At 41.4% G+C, this 19,744-nt stretch overlaps 1 protein-coding gene across 3 annotated transcripts in view; it reads left to right on the forward strand.

Annotated features, from left to right (window-relative positions):
• Window positions 1-19,744, forward strand: part of RASSF7 (Ras association domain family member 7) — an 84,115-nt gene that overhangs the window by 46,535 nt on the left and 17,836 nt on the right. For all 3 annotated transcript variants that reach the window (XM_040328609.1, XM_040328610.1, XM_040328608.1), the window contains exons 2-3: window positions 12,751-12,946; window positions 14,567-15,462. In XM_040328609.1, coding sequence (XP_040184543.1) covers window positions 12,844-12,946; window positions 14,567-15,462 — 999 coding nt within the window. In that variant the 5' untranslated portion in view covers window positions 12,751-12,843. The remainder of the gene's footprint in view (window positions 1-12,750; window positions 12,947-14,566; window positions 15,463-19,744) is intronic.

Consider the following 19,744-nt stretch of genomic DNA (forward strand, 5'->3'; position numbering starts at 1 on the left):
AAATAATGGAAACTCAACTGATTCTTTTCACAACCATTTATTCATAAGTCATAAGTTTATTCAGTTTATAGTCCATATAAAAAGATTATAGCAATGTGATAAGATGTGTAGCCATAAAATGTCCATCCACAAGGGGATCAGAAGCAAAGTCCAGCAGGAGCTACAGAGCACAACATTTAGCAACTCGCATGGTTGATGATTAAAAGAGTAAGTATCTAGGGATCCAGGATAAAGTGATCCACATAGACCGTCCTCCTGACCGCTGTCTCTCACCGCTGTTGGTCTGCAATCGTGACTGGGAAGACTTCCCTGCAGTAGAGCGATCTGAAAGCGAGGCTTGAACCTCTCATGGAAGGAAGGACATCAATGGTGGTGCGGAGGATGGTCTATGTGGACAGCTTTACCCTGGTTGTCTGCTTACTTGGATGTGCCTGTTTTAATCATCAACCATGCGAGTTTCTAAATGTTGTACCTTCATTAAATGTAACCATATTGCTACACATAGAGGCTCCTCTCTTCTCTTTTAGGCTGCATTCACACCTGAGCGTTTTGTCGCCTGAAGCGCGACGCTCAAAAACGCTAGAGGGGAAAAAATACATTATTCCCTATGGAGATGGTTCACATCTCCACTCCAAAACGCCTGATGCCGGACGCCTGAAGTTCAAACAAGTTCCGGACCCTTTTTTGTCGCGCATATCGGGCGGTTTGGTAGTTTTTGAGTGTTTCCATTTTCCATAGAAAGTAATGGAAACGCTCGATTCAATCGACTAGCGCGACAACGAGCGTTTGCTACGGGCGTTTCGTCGCTTTAATCAATAGAACATTTCACCCAGGCAGAAGATGAAAAAAAATCTACCAACATAGCAACAAGTGATGAAAAGATGATCATTTTTCCTATTGGCTAAAATAAAAAACGTCGAAGTACAAAAACATCGGACGACGCTGTATGCAAATGCGCAAATAAGCCCCCATTCACACCTAGGCGTTTTTACGCCTGTAGTGCTACGCCGCTGCCGCCAGAGGGATGAAAACACATGTCCCTCTATGGAGATGGTTCACATCTCCACGCTGAATGCCGGACGCCTGCCGCCTGAAAAAAGGTCCCGGACCTTTTTTTCAGGCGGCGTTCGGCTAGGAGATGGGAACCATCTCCATAGTGGGGGTCAATCTGGGGCACATCTAGGCGGACAATACCGGCGTTTTGTCGCCGCAAATTCGCGGTACAAAACGCCGCTATTTGTACCGCGATTTGCGGTGACAAAACGCCTAGGTGTGAATGGAGCCTAAGCATGAATACGCGGGACAAAACGCCGGAAAAAAAACGACCGACGCTCAGGTGTGAATGCAGCCTTATACTCGGTTGTGACACAACGCTACTCTTATATCAAGACATCGCTTGTATATCAAGTCAAATTTTATTAAGACATTTTGCTTGTCTTGCAAAACGCTCTAAAACCAAGTTACTCTCAAACCAAGGTTTTACTGTATACCAAAAGTAAGTGAGCCAAATGTGAAAAAAATCTAAAAATTGTCAAAGGTTAATTCGCCAATTTTTTTTTCACATTTGGGTCGCTTTAATTTTGATGTATTTGGTTTTCAAGATACAATGGATTTATTAATGTAGCGCAGCATATTTTTTTTGTATTTTTATTTATACTTTTTATGTTTTTCTGCACGTGGGAACCCATTTAGTGCTTTGTAGCAACATTAGAACAACTTGTAAGTATTTTCAAGCACATCACACAGGCTGAGATGATTTAATTTTTAACTTTTCATCTGCCCCAACAGCAGATAATGCTCATTGAGTCCACAGGGATAAAAGTGCTATAGAAATACAATATTTTTTTATTTGATATTTTTTTATATTTAATACTACGTGCCCTGTGTTTATCACGTCTCTTATGCTTGGTGGTTTCACAAGTGACACACTTTGAAGGTCCTGGTATAGTAGCAGTAGCTGAGTGCTGTCACCCTATTGTTTTCCTCCGGCCAGTAGTATCCTCTTTGTGCAGACCAGGTTCTACAAGTCCAGCAGCCACTCCCGCTTACACTGAAACTGGGGGGGGGGGGGGGGGGGGGGGGGGGGGGAGCTTCAAAAATCTGAGCTCCAGAAAAGAACACATTAAATCCCATGCACATACAGGACAGAAGCCCATGTAACCTTGTCCACCGAGCTGAGGGACTCTTTATTCTCCTGAACTTAGGAATGTTTTTCTTCATCTGAACTCTTTGTTCTTTAGCTGGTCTTGGTTGACTTTTTATGTTTTCTGGAAATCTGTCACTCCCAGCTGGTCGGGTCAATGTGAGTAACTGTTGCTGTATCATAAAGCAGGTGACTCACCCTCACCAAATATCTCAGGAATCTCTGCAGAGCAAGGTACGTATTCTCACACCATCCCAGCTAATACTTCCTTCCACTAACTAGTAATGTGTTCTGTATAATTATTAACACAAAACCATTTATTTATTTTTAACAAAGTGCTTTTTTTGTGGTTACATTATCTTAATTGCTTTTTTGTGTGTAATTGTGTTTTGTATTACTTTGTGTGTTTTTTTTTCCTGTATAATTATTAACACAACGATTCGTTCTTTTGGGTGGGAGGGAGCAGTTGGATTATTTTAAATGGTTTCTGTGGCGTGGTGGTGTTTTTGTAATTTTATTTTATTTTTTTCTGTATAATCATACAATTATTTATTTTTATTTTTTTATATATTTTTTTTATGGGGTTTTTATTTTATTTTTTCATTCTTTCACTCTGATTACTCCTTTTGGGTGTGTGTGTGTGTATGTTATTAGTCCCTAGAGGCTTCTGGCTGCTGAGGAACTATACACCCCAGCATTCCGTACAAGATTTTGTCTGCCAGGGTGTGCGGGAATCTGTAGTGTGCCAACACTGGGGTTGATTTACTCAAACTGGAGAGTGCAAAATATGGCAACTAGCTTCTAGTTTTTTTTTTTTTTTTTGTTAAAGTTGATTGAACAAGCTGAAGTTAGAAGCTGATTGGCTAGCATGCAGATTTTGCACTCTCCAGTCTTAGTAAATAAAGTACACTATGAATCATAAACACTTGCTATTTCCTAAATCGCATAACTTTCACCCTGTTTTGCCCTTTGTTGCATCTTAAAACTGTATTTAAACTAAAAATAAATTGCAGCTGACCAATTAGATGTGGTGGCCATATTTATTTAATATAGAGGGGGGCTTGTTCTTTTGAAAAAGACTTACTGGCTGGATCACCAAATGGAAATAAAAAAAAAAATCCCTAAAAAGAAATTGAATGCAGTCGTCACATCTAAGCATTGGTAGGTTTAAAGTGGTTAAAAAAAGCCTCAAGGTTTTTCACCTGAATGCATTAGGTGAAAAAACTTCTGTGCTGCATTCCCCCCCAGGCCCCCCCCTTTTTTTCTCTTACCTGAGCCCCGATCTGATCCAGCAATGTGCACAAGTGCTCCAGCCACTGTCTCTCTCTCCTCATTGGACAGATTGATAGCAGTGGGAGTCATTGGCAATCAAATGCAGTGACACGGTAGCAGGGGAACCAAGTCCCACTGTCTGTGTCAATGGAGCGAGCCCACACAGGTGCCCCACAGAGAAAGTGGCTTTCCGTGGGGGCACCTGATAAAGAGGAGGGGGCCTAGAGCGACTGCAGGGCTCCCCAGAAGAAGAGGATAGGCTGCTCTGTGCAAAACGATTGCACAGAGCAGGTAAGTTTTATAGGCATATTCTGATATTTTTATTTAAAAAATAAGAGGATTTACAACCCTTTTTGATACTGCTTTAAAGTGGCTGGTCTCCTGCAGCTTCTTTGTCCACTTCCTCTCTACATGCATGAACAGTGATGGCTGCCTGGCATTTCTCAGGGTGGGATGCCTGATGGTGATATTGGACCCACGCCTGTGTAATGTGTATTGAAATGGCCACTAGTAATCTTCATTGAGAGCTGGGGTGATAACACAGGAGATCAGTTATGAGATGGGGACAGATTGTTGCCTGAACAAAGACCTTCATGGCAGGATCACCAGGTGGTTTTACATGGAAGCCTGCAGGTTTAACATGATTAAAACATGGTTTTGAAATTGTATCAAAGCTTATGTGAGTTTGGTTCTGCTTACATGTGTTTTGAGAAATGAAGATCTTTATTCAGGTTTGTCAGGTATTCTTGTAAATGTAATATACAGTAAAATCTTGGATTGCGAGCATAATTCGCTCCAGAAACATGCTTGTAATCCAGAGCACTTGTATATCAAAGCATTTTTTTACAGGGTATAAAAGAGAAAAGAGGCACTTCTAAGTGTAGCAATAAGTTACTAAATGTTGTACCTTCATTTAATGTAACCATATTGCTACACTTAGAGTCTCCTCTCTCTTTTTTTTTTTTACTCAGTTGTGACATGACGCCACTCTTATATCAAGACATCGCTTGTATATCCAGGCAAAATTTATTAAAATATTTTGCTTGTCTTGCAAAATGCTCTCAAACCAAGGTTTTACTATATAGTCCTTTACAGGTGTAGAAAACATTTACAAAAGCACATATTAAAGTGCTGTATTGATTTTGCAACAATTACTTTCAATGTCTTTTCAGCCAATGAGTGCCTCTGACACTCAACCAGTTACAGGTCATCAGTACAATAGAATGTATTAATAAATTACACACACACAGTTCTGCAACCTTTTGGGCTTTATTATACTAGTAGACAGAAATTATAACTTTACTGGCTGCATTTATTATTATTATTATTATTATTATTATTATTATTATTATTATACAGGATTTATATAGCGCCAACAGTTTACGCAGTGATTTACAATATATTTCTTACATTTCCTATTCCAGGTTTTTATTTTATTTTTAATTATTGGTTTATTTTTTGTTTTGGGTAAATTTTAGGATTACAACTGGCAACATATCTTTATTACTGTCTGTGATCCCACTGGAGAGATTCCGTCTCACTTTATATCGCAGTGACACCATGACAAGAAATTAGGGAATGGGAGGGGGGGACAGACAGCAATAAATACACATAACATAGAAGCCTTTCCCATCTACTAAAGTGCTTTTTGTCGTGTTGTCCCTTTTTGGATGGATTTCCCATCATTGCCTGTCCCTCTGACCTCCTGCCCCCAGTGGGTAGACAGACAGTAATACAAAACTAATAGAGGTTGTAACCCTTTCCCACGCCACCCAAAGCAAAACAAATGGGTGCTGGGCTTTAAATGCGTAGTAGAAAAGTGAAGGGTATTGACTATGTAAAGTTCAAAAAATATATTCATCAAAAAAATTTGCAAATAGCCGTGGGATTATTTTTTCTTTGAAAAAGCAGATTATTTTTTATTTTATTTTTTTATTATAAACCCAATAAAAAATTTCACAGTTAAAAACCACAAGCTAAATTACTATGAACTGTTCATATTCTGTTTTCAGTCTTTTGTCTCATGACTACAAAATACCAATTACATCTGAAACGGGTGAATCATAAATCTCTACAAAACACAAATCTAAAAGCGTGTTTCTTTTTTTTAAATGCACATCAAAAAAAATACCATGGGTATTTACAAGTATTTTTGTTGAATTACAGTATTGTGAGATGCAGGTACATCATTTCAAATACCAGATCACTGGATAGATGTTAAAAATAAATTTATAATTTATTTCATTATTTATAATTTTTTTATTTTATTATTCCAACTAAAATATCTTTCCCTTGCCTTTTTTTTATTTGCACAATTATTAACTACATCCATATTTGGTCCAGAGAGCTACACTTGTTTTATTTCATCGAGGCTCTAAGATTCATTTTTAGCTACCTAAATTCAGAGCTGCACAAACATGTAAGAATTAAAGTGGTTGTAAACCTCAGGCATGAAATATGAACAAAGAATATCCCTCTATAGTGTTTACTTGTCTCGAAAGCACAAAGTGCCATTTCTGTCTGCTGCTTCATTCTTCTGCTATCAGAATGAGTCACTTCTGACAAATTTTCCTGACACCAAGAGAAAAAATGGTGACAGGGGAGGGACCTCCAGCTGATTGACAGACTCGGATCTGTTCCTGTGTGCTGTGTGACGTTGGGTGTGTCCATTCCCTTTAGTTTACACTTGGACCCCTTTCACACTGAGGTGTTTTGCAGGTGCTATAGCGCTAAAAATAGCGCCTGCAAAGCGCCCTGAAAGAGCGGCTCCATTCACTCCAGTGTGAAGGTCCAAGGGCTTTCACACTGGAGCGGTGCGCTGGCAGGGCGTCAGAAAAGGGTGTTCAGATGAGGGTAAATTAAGTAAGCTTTAAAACTTTACCACAGGTGCAGCGTATTCTGATTAGTGTCCACATATTTGTTTTCGGGAATCCTTTTTAGTGGCATGAGGCTATACACTCCTATATTGTGATGCCTACATTCATCCTTGATTCTATCACTGAAATCGGCTACATGGCAGTTCATAATGTGTAATGTGGATTATGAGTCAGTCATAGAATTTGTTTTCCACGTGCCTTGACTGTGAGAGATGTATAATGGCTGACAAATGACTGTTATTATATTTGTACAATGGGCTCCCTCTGAAGAGGCACTTTCTTACTAGAGACAAGTAGTGTGAAAAGAGGAAGCAAATCTTCTCTCTAAAGGCTACTTGGTCATCTGGATTTGTTGTGACATGAGTATTTTGAAGGATCATCACTCGTGTTATTAGACCAATCTCTTCTGGCTGGGCATCTACAATAATCTACGAAACTATCCATAAAACCCTGCTACCTAAATTCATCCAACACAAGTTTTCAATTGTTTTGCATATTGAATGTCGCAGTTGATGAACACTAATCCAGCCTTTCTCAATCAGAGGTCCTCAAGAGGTTGGTAGAGTTATCTTGATATCTCAGCAATTTCTGCCTCCTAAATATACAACCACTGACACTGGTGATCTTTTTGGCGATCTGCTAGGTGGGAAATTCTTTCTACTGACCAGCAATGTAAGAAGCAATGGCCCAATGGCTGGCCATAGATGGTTTTGACACTCAATCAGTTCATCAGGAACCGGCCAAGATTTCATCCATGTGTGGGCAGGCTGAATGTACCCAAGTTTTATTGATCAACTTGGGTACAACCAGCCTGTTGGGTTTTAAATGCAATTATTGCTAGCGGATGATCACTGTTCTCCCAGTAGGGATGGCTTCCTCCCGTCGGGAGAACACGCAGCTCTGCGGCAGGGATTCCTCTATTAACCCTGGCTGTGTTGATGGGGGAATCTAGTGTCTATGGCCTGCTTAATGTTCAATGAGCTGTAGATGGCTATAGCAATTCTTAGCAGGGGTTTCCTGAGCCCTGATAGTTATTTCATGGGTTCTTCGTTGTTAAAAAGGTTGAGGATGTTATAGCCAGTATAACTTTATGATTACTCACAAGTGTCAGATGCCTCAAATGTGTAGACAATTTTGAGGCAAGGGGTTTTGTTGCTCATGATTAAGCACGTGATGAATGTGTAAAACGCGTCTACGTGACTCTATGTTGGTGTTATCACGGTGATCAATAAAAGGGAAATCGGTACCTCTGGATGTGCAGCCATTTTTTCTTTGTTTCTTTTTGTTGTTCATGCCCCATCTAACCCGGGGCATGAATGGGGTTATACTCTGTGCCAATAGCCCTTCCAATTCAGTTCTGTTCAAGGTGTTCATAACAGAATTCCTAAAGTGTATCTAAAGCTTTTCAGTTGTGGATAGGAAAATGTTATCAACCCTATCAGGTATTTTTTTGATGATCTGTGTTTTTACTGGTTAAATTCACCCTCTCGATTTGTGAACAGAACTAAAATTGAAGGGAAATTCTACCAGAGTCAGGAATAGAGGACAAAATCTTCCAGCTAGGATAATTTTTCAGGTAGCTGTTGAGAATTTCAGTGACTTTTATGAGATTTCCATTTACTTCGTGATGTACCTCTGGAAAGTAAAGGGAACTCTCCCCAGATGGCAAAAAAACTGATTTTGGGTTAGATCCAGTGCCATCTTAATGGCATCATGGGCCCCTGGGCAAAGAAATGCATTGGGGCCCAAACAATGAATATGGTAACCTGCGACATTCTACGCTGTCTAAATCTGAAGATGGCAGAGGTGGGTGGAGCTGATCTAGTTTTCCAGCCACGGAGGTGGCGCACTCTGAATGCTGGGGCGGCGGCGCCCTCTGACGTCACTGGCTGCTAGGCGCCGGGCGGCCCGAGATTCTAGCAACCAGTGCAGTCAAGTGGCATTCCACGGCTTCGGAGGCTTGGTGCCCCTTTTCTGTAGCAGCTTACAGTGCCGGGGCGCTGTGCACCCACCTGGGATCGGCCCTGCCCGTCCTGATGGGGGGGCCCCATGGGCACCTGGGGGCCCCTGGGCTATGCCCAGGTGTGCCCACTGGATAAGATGGCCCTGGTTAGATCTACTGTGCTGCATGGGCATTGAATGTCTTCATATACAAGGTTCTTTGTCTCTTCCCTGAAAAAAATGACACCAATTGAAGTGACTTGTAGGCCCCATTGACACCAGCGAATAGGGCCATTTGCGATTAGATGCAGGAGACCCAGCGGGGGTTCCCTGCGATTTAGCCGCGAAAAGCCCCAATGAAAAAATGGGAGGCTGACTGCTACCGCACCTATTGGTGGCTGCTTGGTCAAGCCGTGATTACTTGTGAATGATTGGGCCTGGATGGAAGCTCCATTGAGTTCCATGGGGCTTCCTGCCTGCAGTTTAATCATAGGGAAACCCCTGCTGGGTCTCCTGCATCTAATCTCAAACCATCCCATTCGCAAGTGTGAATGGGGTCTAGATACGCTATTACTCACATACTTATGCTGTGCTATGGCAAAAGTTGGGTAGGGTGCTCTACATAGGACCTCTTTAGTGCACTATTTTTGTGGAAACAGGTAGTCTACGAAAATGATCTACAAACTTTAACATCTGCAATCTTTAATTCCTCGTTCATGTTCCTGAACTTGGGCGTGTCTTCAGTGCCTCCATATTTGCAGCATATGATCATTTGGTTAATGAGTCATGAAGATGATAATAGAACAGCATGGTAGGCGGATTTCATGTCGTTTTTGTCCAGGCATCAAGTTTTGTAGGGATTTGGATTTGGCTACGTCAGTTTTTTTGTTTTTTAATGTTGACATCCACTAGATTGATAATGTTTAACTAGCTGTCTCTGCATTCTTCACATTGTTTAGTCATATGCATATGACCTCAATGATGATTTTGTGTTGCAAGAAATTATGTCCTTGCCTTCACAAGTAAAGGCCCATACACACGATCTGACTTTTTGACAACAAATGTCCGACAGACCTGTTTGATCGGACAATCCGACCGTGTGTAGGCTCCATCAGACAAATGTTTTCGTTTTTTCATCGGACAAATTTTCCCTGTGAAAACGGCCAAACTTTCCGGCAACAAATGTCCTACGTCGGCTAATCCGATCGTGTTTACTAAAGTCCAAAGTACAAACACGCATGCTCAGAACCAATGCTAAAGCTCAGACAACAATAGCAGAAGTTGCCCAAAGTGTGGCGGTAAAGAGCTGAAAAATCATGTGATTTGGTGAAAGTTGGCTGAAAATTCCTGTTGAGTGTATGCATACCGAGTTCATGGCTAACGCCTATTCGGAGCAAAATCCATGGAAAAGTCAGATGGAAGTCCGATTGTGTGCATGAGGCTTCAGACTGGCTTTACTCCTTCGTATAGTAATAGAGAGAGGGAGATTCTGAGAAATACCTGTAAACCGCGTAGACTTCATCCATCTTTTGATAACCTTTACTTGGTATCTACATTACCGGGCTGTCACATTTTTATTTCACCTGCACTGTTGCTGTATGAGAGATTTGTGATTTGTAGGTCCTAATTCCAAGACAGTAAAGTGACGTAAGGGAACCCTCTACATTGCTATAGAATAAGAATTTGCATATGGGGTCCAGTGGCAAACTCCAAAAGAGATAAAATACAATTTTATAATGTTTGAGGTACGAAGTCAGATACAAGACTGTATGCCAGGTATCTTCAAACTATGACCGTCCATCTGTTGCGGAACTACACATCCCATGAGGCATTGTAAAACTGACATTCAGACATGACTAGGCATGATGGGAATGGTAGTTCCTGGAAAAACTGGAGGGCCATAGTTTGAAGACCCATGCTATGCGGTCATGATAAATGGAATAGTTGGAGTTGCTTACAGGGAAAAACAATTAAATCTTGGGTCAGAGTACCTGTGATGATTGGACTGGGCATGGACAAAGGTCTTTGACGAGCATTTCAGAGTGACAAAATTGCAGCTGCGGCATAATATCCTAACCATAAACCTCAGCAGATGTTTAGATGATCCAACCAACAAATGATGGTTCCATCAACATGCGCTCTTAACTCTTGCAATGGCTAAACCGTAAAACAAGCGCTAAGGGCTCTTTCACACGTCCCTTCCGTTCGTCCGTTTTTTGGACGTCCGTTAACGGACCGCAATGCTTCCCTATGGGTTAACGTCCGTTAGCGGATGAGCATCCGCTAACGTCCGTTAGCATCCATCTGCGTTAAGTTCCGTTTTTTTCAACCGAAGAAAACCCTATATAGCACACTATTGTTAAAGTAGGACTTCATTTATAGATAGTCCTTTAGTTCTGCAAGCAGTCTTTCAATTTGACTAAATGAAAGGAAAAAACGGAATCGCCTACAATGCACATGGTAATCATTTACAGAATGTACTTAGTGATTTTACAGCATATATATATCCAGTAGCTGTAAATTAACTTGTGTGAATAGTGCTTGCTAGAACATGCTAAGGAAGGGCAATCCAGTGTGTGTGGTATATTGTGACACGCATGATCGATGACGTGGTGAAAACTCCTTAAGCAAACGGATGACTTAAAGTTATGTATTTGATGAATGCAGTATGACTTCCATTCCTATGTGGCTCCCGTTGTGACTCCATTGAGTGAGATATGCTGTGCAATTATGGATATAAATATCCCATAGCTTGATTTGCATGTTACATCTTGGATTTTTTCATTCTGACTCATGACTTGAGTCTCTGCGTTTCTGGGCAGGTCTTTCTTCCATGCCTCTTTCTCTACTGTGCCCAGGCCATTCTGTTTATAAACACAATTCACCATCAATCGCACTGCTGATGGCGCACCTTTAAGTCTGTTGCTTTGAGAATATTGCAGTAATGATTTCTATTTGGGTGTATCCACCTTACCATAAAGACTTAACACTCAGGGTCCTAAGGCCAAATGCTGAACCAGCGAGATTCGAGCCATTAATAGGCAGGCTAAATGTACCAAGTTGATTAATCAACTTGGGCACAACCAGATTGCCGGATTCTCTTGCAAAATAATAGCAAGCCCTGAGAGGCAATCAGATTTTCCCTGGATCAACTTCTCCTATAAATGTTAGTGCCCAGTTATATTGTGTACATTTAGGAATGGAGGTCTATTCCACATTTTTTCACAGCTCTTACTGTGAAAAAACCTTTCCGTATTTCCTCCTAGATGTAAACGGTGCCGCCTTGTCCTCTGTGATGACCTTAAGTGAATAACTCAACACCAAGTTCACGATATGGACCACTTATGTATGTTCTGACACCATAATGTAAAATGAAGGACCACCAGTGCTGCACTGTGAGGACTCTAATGCCGCGTACACACGATCGGTTCGCCTGATAAACGGTCTGATGGACCGTTTTCATCAGACGAACCGATCGTGTGTGTGGGCCCCATCATTTTTTTATCCATCGGTGAAAAAACTAGGAACTTGTTTTAAAATTATCTGATGGTTAAAAAAATGATAGAAAAAAACGATCGTCTGTGGGTACGTCCATCGGTTAAAAATCCACGCATTCTCAGAATCAAGTCGACGCATTCTCGGAAGCATTGAACTTCATTTTTCTCAGCGTGTCGTTGTGTTTTACCTCACCGCGTTCTGAAACTATCGTTTTTTTTAACCGATGGTGTGTAGGCACGACTGATGAAAGTCAGCTTCATCGGACATCTGATGAAAAAAACTATCAGACCGTTTTCATCGGATGAACTGATCGTGTGTACAGGGCATAAGGCCCTGTCCACCACTCAAAAAGTTATACCCTGCAGTGAGGTTGTGCAAAGCAAACCAAGAAAAATAATGCTGTCAAGAACAAAAGAATTAGTACTATGCAATGTCTATATGTAAATGTTGTCAACCTTTTGTAAACGGCAACCAATACCGCATTCACTGCATTTTACACTTATGAGGGCAACACTTCAAAATATGAAACACCTGGCAACTATGCCAGGAAGAGAGCTGTGGCGGGTACAGTAAATAAGAGGAATCGAGGAAGATTTGGGCATCATGCAGGGGGCAGGGTGAGGAGTAAAAAACGGGATGAATTTTGGGGTGAGTTGACTTGGCTGGAGGTGGTTAATATATAAGCACTGTGAGAGGCTCACAGTACAGGAGAGGAGCCTGTATTTCTGTGTGTAAGAAATTACTATGCCCGGTAGATTAAAGCTGGAGTTCAGCTTTAATGTAAGTAGCAGTTTAGCCTGTGCAGCCAACCACAGCTCTTGTTTTACTTGTTCAGACTTCCTTTTAATTGGTCCTTTTTCATTTATCTGTACAAAAATGTATTCTGGAAGGGGTAATCACTTTTTTATTTAATTTTTTATTTAATTTTATGAAATGCGCCTTTTACATTATTACATTGAGTCAATTCCTGTTTTATACTGTTGGGTTTTATTTAATATATTATATTGATATTGCTTCTAGGAAAATACCTGGCAAACTGTGATGAGGAGAAACTAAGCTAGAGACTTCCACATCAAACCGCCTCTCCCACACTGCCTGTGCCTTATCTGAAGCATGGAGTTAAAAGTCTGGGTGGATGGCGTACAGAGAGTCGTATGTGGAGTAACAGACAAAACATCATGTCAAGACGTGGTCATTGCACTGGCCCAGGCCATAGGTGAGTGAACGTAGTGTTATTGACACCTAGAGACACAGGCCTAGCTTGGAGTCTTAATGCCCATGTGAACAAGTCTGTTGCGTTGCTAGCCACACAAGTTGTGATTTGAACAGATTATATATATATATATATATTAGTGCTGTCAATTAAACGCGCTATTAACGGTGTTAACGCAAACCCACGTTAACGCCGTCAATTTTTTTATCGCGCGATTAACGAGGCGGCGTTCGGGGGTTATACCGGGATGATGCCTGCAGCCGCAGGCATCATCCCGGTACCGTTGTTTAGAGCGGGCGATCGGCTATCCAAACATAACAACCGATGCGGCTAAAAGCCGCTCGGTTGTTATGCCGGAGGAGCGGGAGGGGACATCCCCCCCCTCCCGCCGCCTTTCGCCGCTCTGACCGGGCCTCCCGTCCCACCGGGAGACCCGATCCTCCATCCGGCGCCTTCTGTGTCCAGGCGGAGACTGACACTAAGCCGTAAGCGGCTTTGATTCAGTCTCCGCATTGAAACCACGGAAGCGACGTCATGACGTCACTTCCGGGTTTCTCGGCTGCCAATGGCGCCGGATTTAAAAAAGTACACTGTATTCAGAATCGCCGTTTTCGGCGATCTGAATACTTTGAAGTGCAAAGGAGGGCTCGGAGGTTTTTTAGACCCCCGATCCCTCCATAAAGAGTACCTGTCACCACCTATTGCTGTCACAAGGGATGTTTACATTCCTTGTGACAGCAATAAAAGTGATCAAAATGTAAAAAAAATTAAAAAAACACAATTTAATATTATAAAAAAATAAAAAATAAATAAGAAAACAAAAAAAAAAATTTTTGGCGCGATTAATCGTGAATTAACTATGACATTAATGCGATTAATCGCGATTAAAAATTGTAATCGCTTGACAGCACTAATATATATATATATATATATATATAAATATATACACGACCAGAACACATCAGGTCACTACATAACTTCTTGAACATCCTTTTATTTGACATCCATCTGCATCTATTTAGCTACCATACACTCATTTTATATATATATATATATATATATATATATATATATATATATATATATATATATATATATATATATATATACGAAATCGAAGAGATTCTTCTATCAATGGTTGATTGTCCCACTGTAAACTATTGTATTCTGACAGCCGGCATTACCAGCTGTCAGAATACCTGAACAGTGCCTACATTTAATTGGGTGCAGGTGCTGTTTGGTTGAAAATTCTCCGCCTGGTTCCTTCAACAAAATTAGATTTTTATTTTAATAGATTTTTGTTAATCTGTGTGTTGCTGACCGCTAACCAACAGAATGAGTTTTTAACCGATTTTAGAAGAACTATGCTTAAGCCAATGCGCAGTTTTAAAATTCATTGTTCTTATGTAAAGTAGTATTCAATGAAATAACGCAATAGCAGAATCCTATTAATGTCCAGTGTAAAGTGTGTGTGTGTGTGTGTGTGTGTGTGTGTGTGTGTGTGTGTGTGTGTGTGTGTATATACTGTATATACGTGTCTGATCTCATAAACTTTCATGAGACTCTCGCTGAATTGCATGATTTGGTATTACTACGTTATCTTATATATTTCTTTTCTTACAGGTCAGACAGGGCGCTATGTCTTAATCCAGACACTACGGGACAAGGAGAGACAACTTCTTCCCCATGAGAGACCTTTGGAATTCTTGTCCAAAAGTGGACAATACGCCAATGACGTCCATTTCATACTGAAACGCACAGGGCCCAGCTTAACTGAACGCCCATCCTCAGACAGTGGTCCACTTCCTCCAGAGAGAACTTTTGCAAGGTCCAGTCTGCCTCTTAATCCTAAAGTACACAGTACGGAGGTCACAAGGTCGAAGGAACCAAAAAAATCATTGACTTTTAATTTAGGACCTATGAGTTCAAGTGACCTTTTGCTAAAACACAGGCAGAAGCAACACAATGGTACAGTAGCAAAAGACAGTTCCCCTAGGCGAACCACAAAGGATGATATATTTAAACTGGTGTTACAACAACAGGAACAGTTGAAGGCATTTGAAATGCAGAACGTCTCTTTAGGCAAGGACCTTCAGACATGGGAACGAGGCAGGGTTGGTGGACCCCATGAGGAGGATGAGGATGAAGTGGCCTTCTTGGAGAGACTTGTTCGCCGAAATGATTCAGAACTTGGAGAGGAAATGTTTTGGAAGGATGAACTGGAGAGAGAAAGAGCCGATGAGCATAAAAGGCAGGAGAAAATGAAAAACTTAAGGACCACCATGGAAGATTACACCTTGAAAATTAAAGAGTTGAGTGAAAGGACTGAGGCTTTAGAGAAGGAAATCCATAAGGAGACCTCAAAAAGGCTTTCTGGGCAACCCAGCCCAGCTGAAATTGAGGAAATGGTGACTAAAATGAAAAAAGAAATGGAAACAAAGATTGATCAGAGCCAACAATTGGAGACTAATTTGTCCAATGTGGGAAGGGCCTGCGAAGAAGCCAAAAGAATCCTTGAGGTAGGCTCACTCACCTGTAGAACAAGGCTTGGATTATGTATGTAAAGACAAGAGTCTGTTTTTAATTCAAAGCTAAGCTTTTTCTAATAGACACCGGTGGACTTTTCAAGTCTTATGTCTCGGGTTTGTCGCAGAGTGGCTCTTTTTCAAAGTATGAAAACATACAGTATTAAGTAAGACTGGATCCTTGTAACAAATGAATATGTACAATGAAATGCACCTTTCTATTCAGCCTAATGTTCTGCTCAATTCTGTTTTAATCTGTCAGTTCAGGGTCTGTGCTGATAATTTTAAGGGTACATACCACCAGTGTTAGTAATTTTGTAGAGCAAGGCAATATTTCTAGAGGTGCCACCAGTTTACAATAAAATGCATAACTAGCGCTTAATGGCATGAGTGCATTGGTTGCAGTAGCTCTAGTAGGCTCATACTGTGATTCAGCAACCAATATAACAAATCGGCCAAAACTTTTGTTTTGCACAAGTCTCAACAGCATAGTGTCCCATGTTTTAGTATAGTGCTTAAGACAGACCTTGCACTAAAAATGCAGGGTGACGTCATGCTCCTTCCAGTGAGATCCCAGGGAATGCACTATGCTAGAGCTTGACATTAATGCCCTACAGTATGGGGGAAAGCAAGTATAGGTATTACTTATTTTTTTTTCTCTACAGGTCGTTTTATTTTTTTTATTTTAAAGCCGTGTTTTGGCATGGGGAGTGAAAAAGTAAAAAAGGGGGTCTTGCCTGTCGTGCAAGGTCCGTTTTAAAACCACCCAAGGCCATGTATGAAGCAAGACAGGACAGGCAGAAAATCAATATTGAGTTTAATGTTCAACACATTACACAGATCTGACTTGATAAAAACAGTTTAACACTCAAAATGAAAGTCAGTAATCTCGCTTACACAAAATATATCTGTGCTGCATAATGTACAATAAAAACAGGTGGAACAATAACACCAAGAAATATGCTTTCATTTAGCCGTTCCAGTATACACTCCGGTGTGACGTAGCATTTTCTTCTGTACACAGGTCAGAAGACCATCCATTTCAAAATTACCTTGGCTTTCCTTATCAGTTTAAACATTTTGATATGTTTCCTATTCTGTTTTTCTATTGTGAATAAAATCTGGGTTTATGAGATTTGCAAATCCATTGCATTCTGTTTTTATGTAGATGTAGTACTACCCCCGCAGAAGCCGCTGATGATGCTGGGTCTACTGCTTGTTCTGTGGCCCTGGCTGGAGCCTCCTGGCACCACCATAGTACCTCGGCTGGGAACTCCCAGCTGTCACACAGGAATAGCATGCACAGGTTGTTGTAAAATAAACAGTTTGTATAGGCAAACCAAAGTAGACAAGCAACACCGTAAATTAGTAGTTCAACATTTAACACATAAGAAACCAGTGTGATACTATTCAGTCAACCCAGGTACCTCTATGATTAAACTCCGTATGTACTGTAGTACTAAGCAGAAACCATATCCCTCCAATGCAGAGATTATGCTTCAAGTGACCAAAATAGGCTAACAATAAATGCAACAGACTAATTCACTTGAGGACTCTCAGACCAGTGGGACTAGGCTTAGGCTTGAGAGTTTGACACACCACCCTCAATCCAACTCTGCATACGGGTAGGCCACAAAATCTCGACAGTTCTGGATGTTGGCTTCTGCCAGCTCAGGTGGGGCCCTTTAACATTAGCATGCATAAACTGTGGTGTTTTGTGGGATGGAAAGTTTAGGACATGTAGAGAACAGGTTCCCTTCAGCCAGTGGGCCGTGGCAGGAAAATGTAGGTACGTGCAAGGAGTTGGGAATGCACTTTGAACAGGGAATTTGGAGGGGTTAAGTTTAGATTTCTGTGCTGCACTTGCAGTGTAAAAAGGGGTATAAACAGAATCGGCAGCATAGGCGTGCGCACAGGGTGTGCCAGGTGTGCCTGGGCACACCCTAATCACCCCATGTGCATTAGCATTATCAAGGGACAGCACCAGGTGGGTGGTTGGGGATGCCAGTGTAAATGCCCCCATTATATTAAAGGCTAGGTTCAACAGTAGGAACATGTTACACCTGTATTTAGGGTGTAACGTAATATGCTCCCAATCAACTATCTCCCACCACCAGAGCCTCCTTTCTGTGACAGCAGGCGGCATTCATTTGTGTTTGAGATTTGGGGTGCACACCCTAATGCAATAGGCTGCACACACCTATGATCAGCAGTCTGGGATGATAGTAACTATGGAAATTGTCTTTGACCTTCGGGGGTTCTCTACTTCCAGTGGGAAGGGGCAGCAATAGAGTACTTTTTGCTTTCTCTTAGCGGAACCAGACGAATATAGGGATAAGATATTCCCTGGGTCTCATTTGCAAAGGGGAGTCACGTGTTGGTTAAAGCTGTTACGTAGGTCCAAGACCCTTATACCTGGTCTTGTTGCGGCTGTCTCTGGATGCTGGAACGGTGAGGGGGGGCCCCTTACTTGGCAATGCAGCAGAAGCGGTTTGGATAGGTGCAACTTATGGCAGTTCTGGAGAATGACAGCACCACCCTCGGATCTTCTTAGTAGCCCGGCAGTCAGCTTCACAGCCTGTTCTCCGAACTATGGTTTGGCCCTGTTGAATGCAGTCCAACCTGCTCTAACTCAACACAGTACAGCTCTCCCTTCCACCACTCCAGTTGGCTTCTTCCAAGGCTTTTCGTTTCATCTCTCCCCGTCTCTCCCCTTTTTGCTGGTAATTATGGGCCTTGTAGTTGGGACCCCAGCCTAACTGTAGGCAGGATCCTTTTTCGAGATTACATTTCCTAGATTGCTCTGAATGCCTTTTTATTAGCGTTATGGCCAAGAAAAACTGCGACTACTGCCATCTTGTTGGCAAACGGTTTGCATTCCCAGTAATAATGTCCAGTGTTGCACAGATTTTACACAGCGTCCCAACTTTTTTGGAATTGAAATTGTATTTATATGAGGAGTACTGTGGGAATGCCACCATCTTCTGATTGCCCAATCCCCACTGCCAATTAAAGGTCCCATGAATTTACAGTACACTTCCCAAACCCTTGGTAGTAGCCTACAGTAAAATAAAGGTTTTCAATGGGTGAATATCTGTATATTTCCATAAATATCCACATGCACCTGTGTTATTGCATTGTTCATGACAAGTGCGTACAAGCCACGTATTGCATTACCTACACAATAAACTGAACCACATATTTACATTTTAGGCTGAATTCACACATAGTGTGGTGACAGGCATTTTACTGCATTGTAAAGCTGCAAGGACACACAGAAAGCAACTGTTTTCTATGTGCCCCATTCACACTGCAATGCAGTATAGAGCTGCACTAAAATTGAGACTTGCTCCATTTTATCGCAGTGCGCAGTACAGAATCGCATGGCACTGTACAGTGACATGAATGAAGTGTACATAATTGAAGGTTTGTACAACAAAAAAAAATTGAATCGCGCACCACATTGCCTTTAATGCCGTCAGAATAGACCGATGCCAGAGAGGTAATGCAATCCAGCAGCTGCCCGTTGTGAGCTGACCCTTAACCACTTCATTACTGGGCACTTACTGGGCCAGACCAATTTTCAGCTTTCAGCGCTGACGCATTTTGAATGACAATTGCGCGGTCATGCAACACTGTACCCAAATTATATTTTTATATTTTTTTTCCCCACAAATAGAGATTTTTAATTTTTTTGCTCTATAAACAAAAAAGACAGAAACTTTTTGTTATTATTATTATTATTATTATTATTATTATAATAATAATAATATCCCAATTTAAAAAAAAAAAAATCTTCAGTTTAGGTCGATACGTATTCTACATATTGTGGTTTTAAAAAAATCGCAATAAGAGTTTATTGATTGGTTTGGCAAAAGCTATAGCTCCTACAAAATAGGGGATAGATTTATGAATTTTTTTTTTCACTAGTAATGGCGGCGATCTGCGATTTTTGTCAGGCCTGCGATATTGCGGCGGACACTTTTGACACTATTTTGGAACCATTCACATTTACACAGCGAACAGTGTTATAGTAATGCACTGATTACTGTATAAATGTGACTGGCAGGGGTTAACACTAGGGGGCGAGGAAGGGGTTAAATGTATTCCCTAGGAGTGATTCTTACTGTGGGGGAAGGGGAATGACTGGGGGAGGTGACCGATCTGTCTCCCTATGTACAAGGGACACAGCATCGGTCTCCTCTCTCCCTGACAGGACGTGGAGCTCTGTGTTTACACACAGAGCTCCACGTCCCTGCTCTGTCACTGCTGATCA

This window comes from Rana temporaria, chromosome 11 (genome assembly GCF_905171775.1).
Source record: "Rana temporaria chromosome 11, aRanTem1.1, whole genome shotgun sequence".
Taxonomy (NCBI): domain Eukaryota; kingdom Metazoa; phylum Chordata; class Amphibia; order Anura; family Ranidae; genus Rana; species Rana temporaria.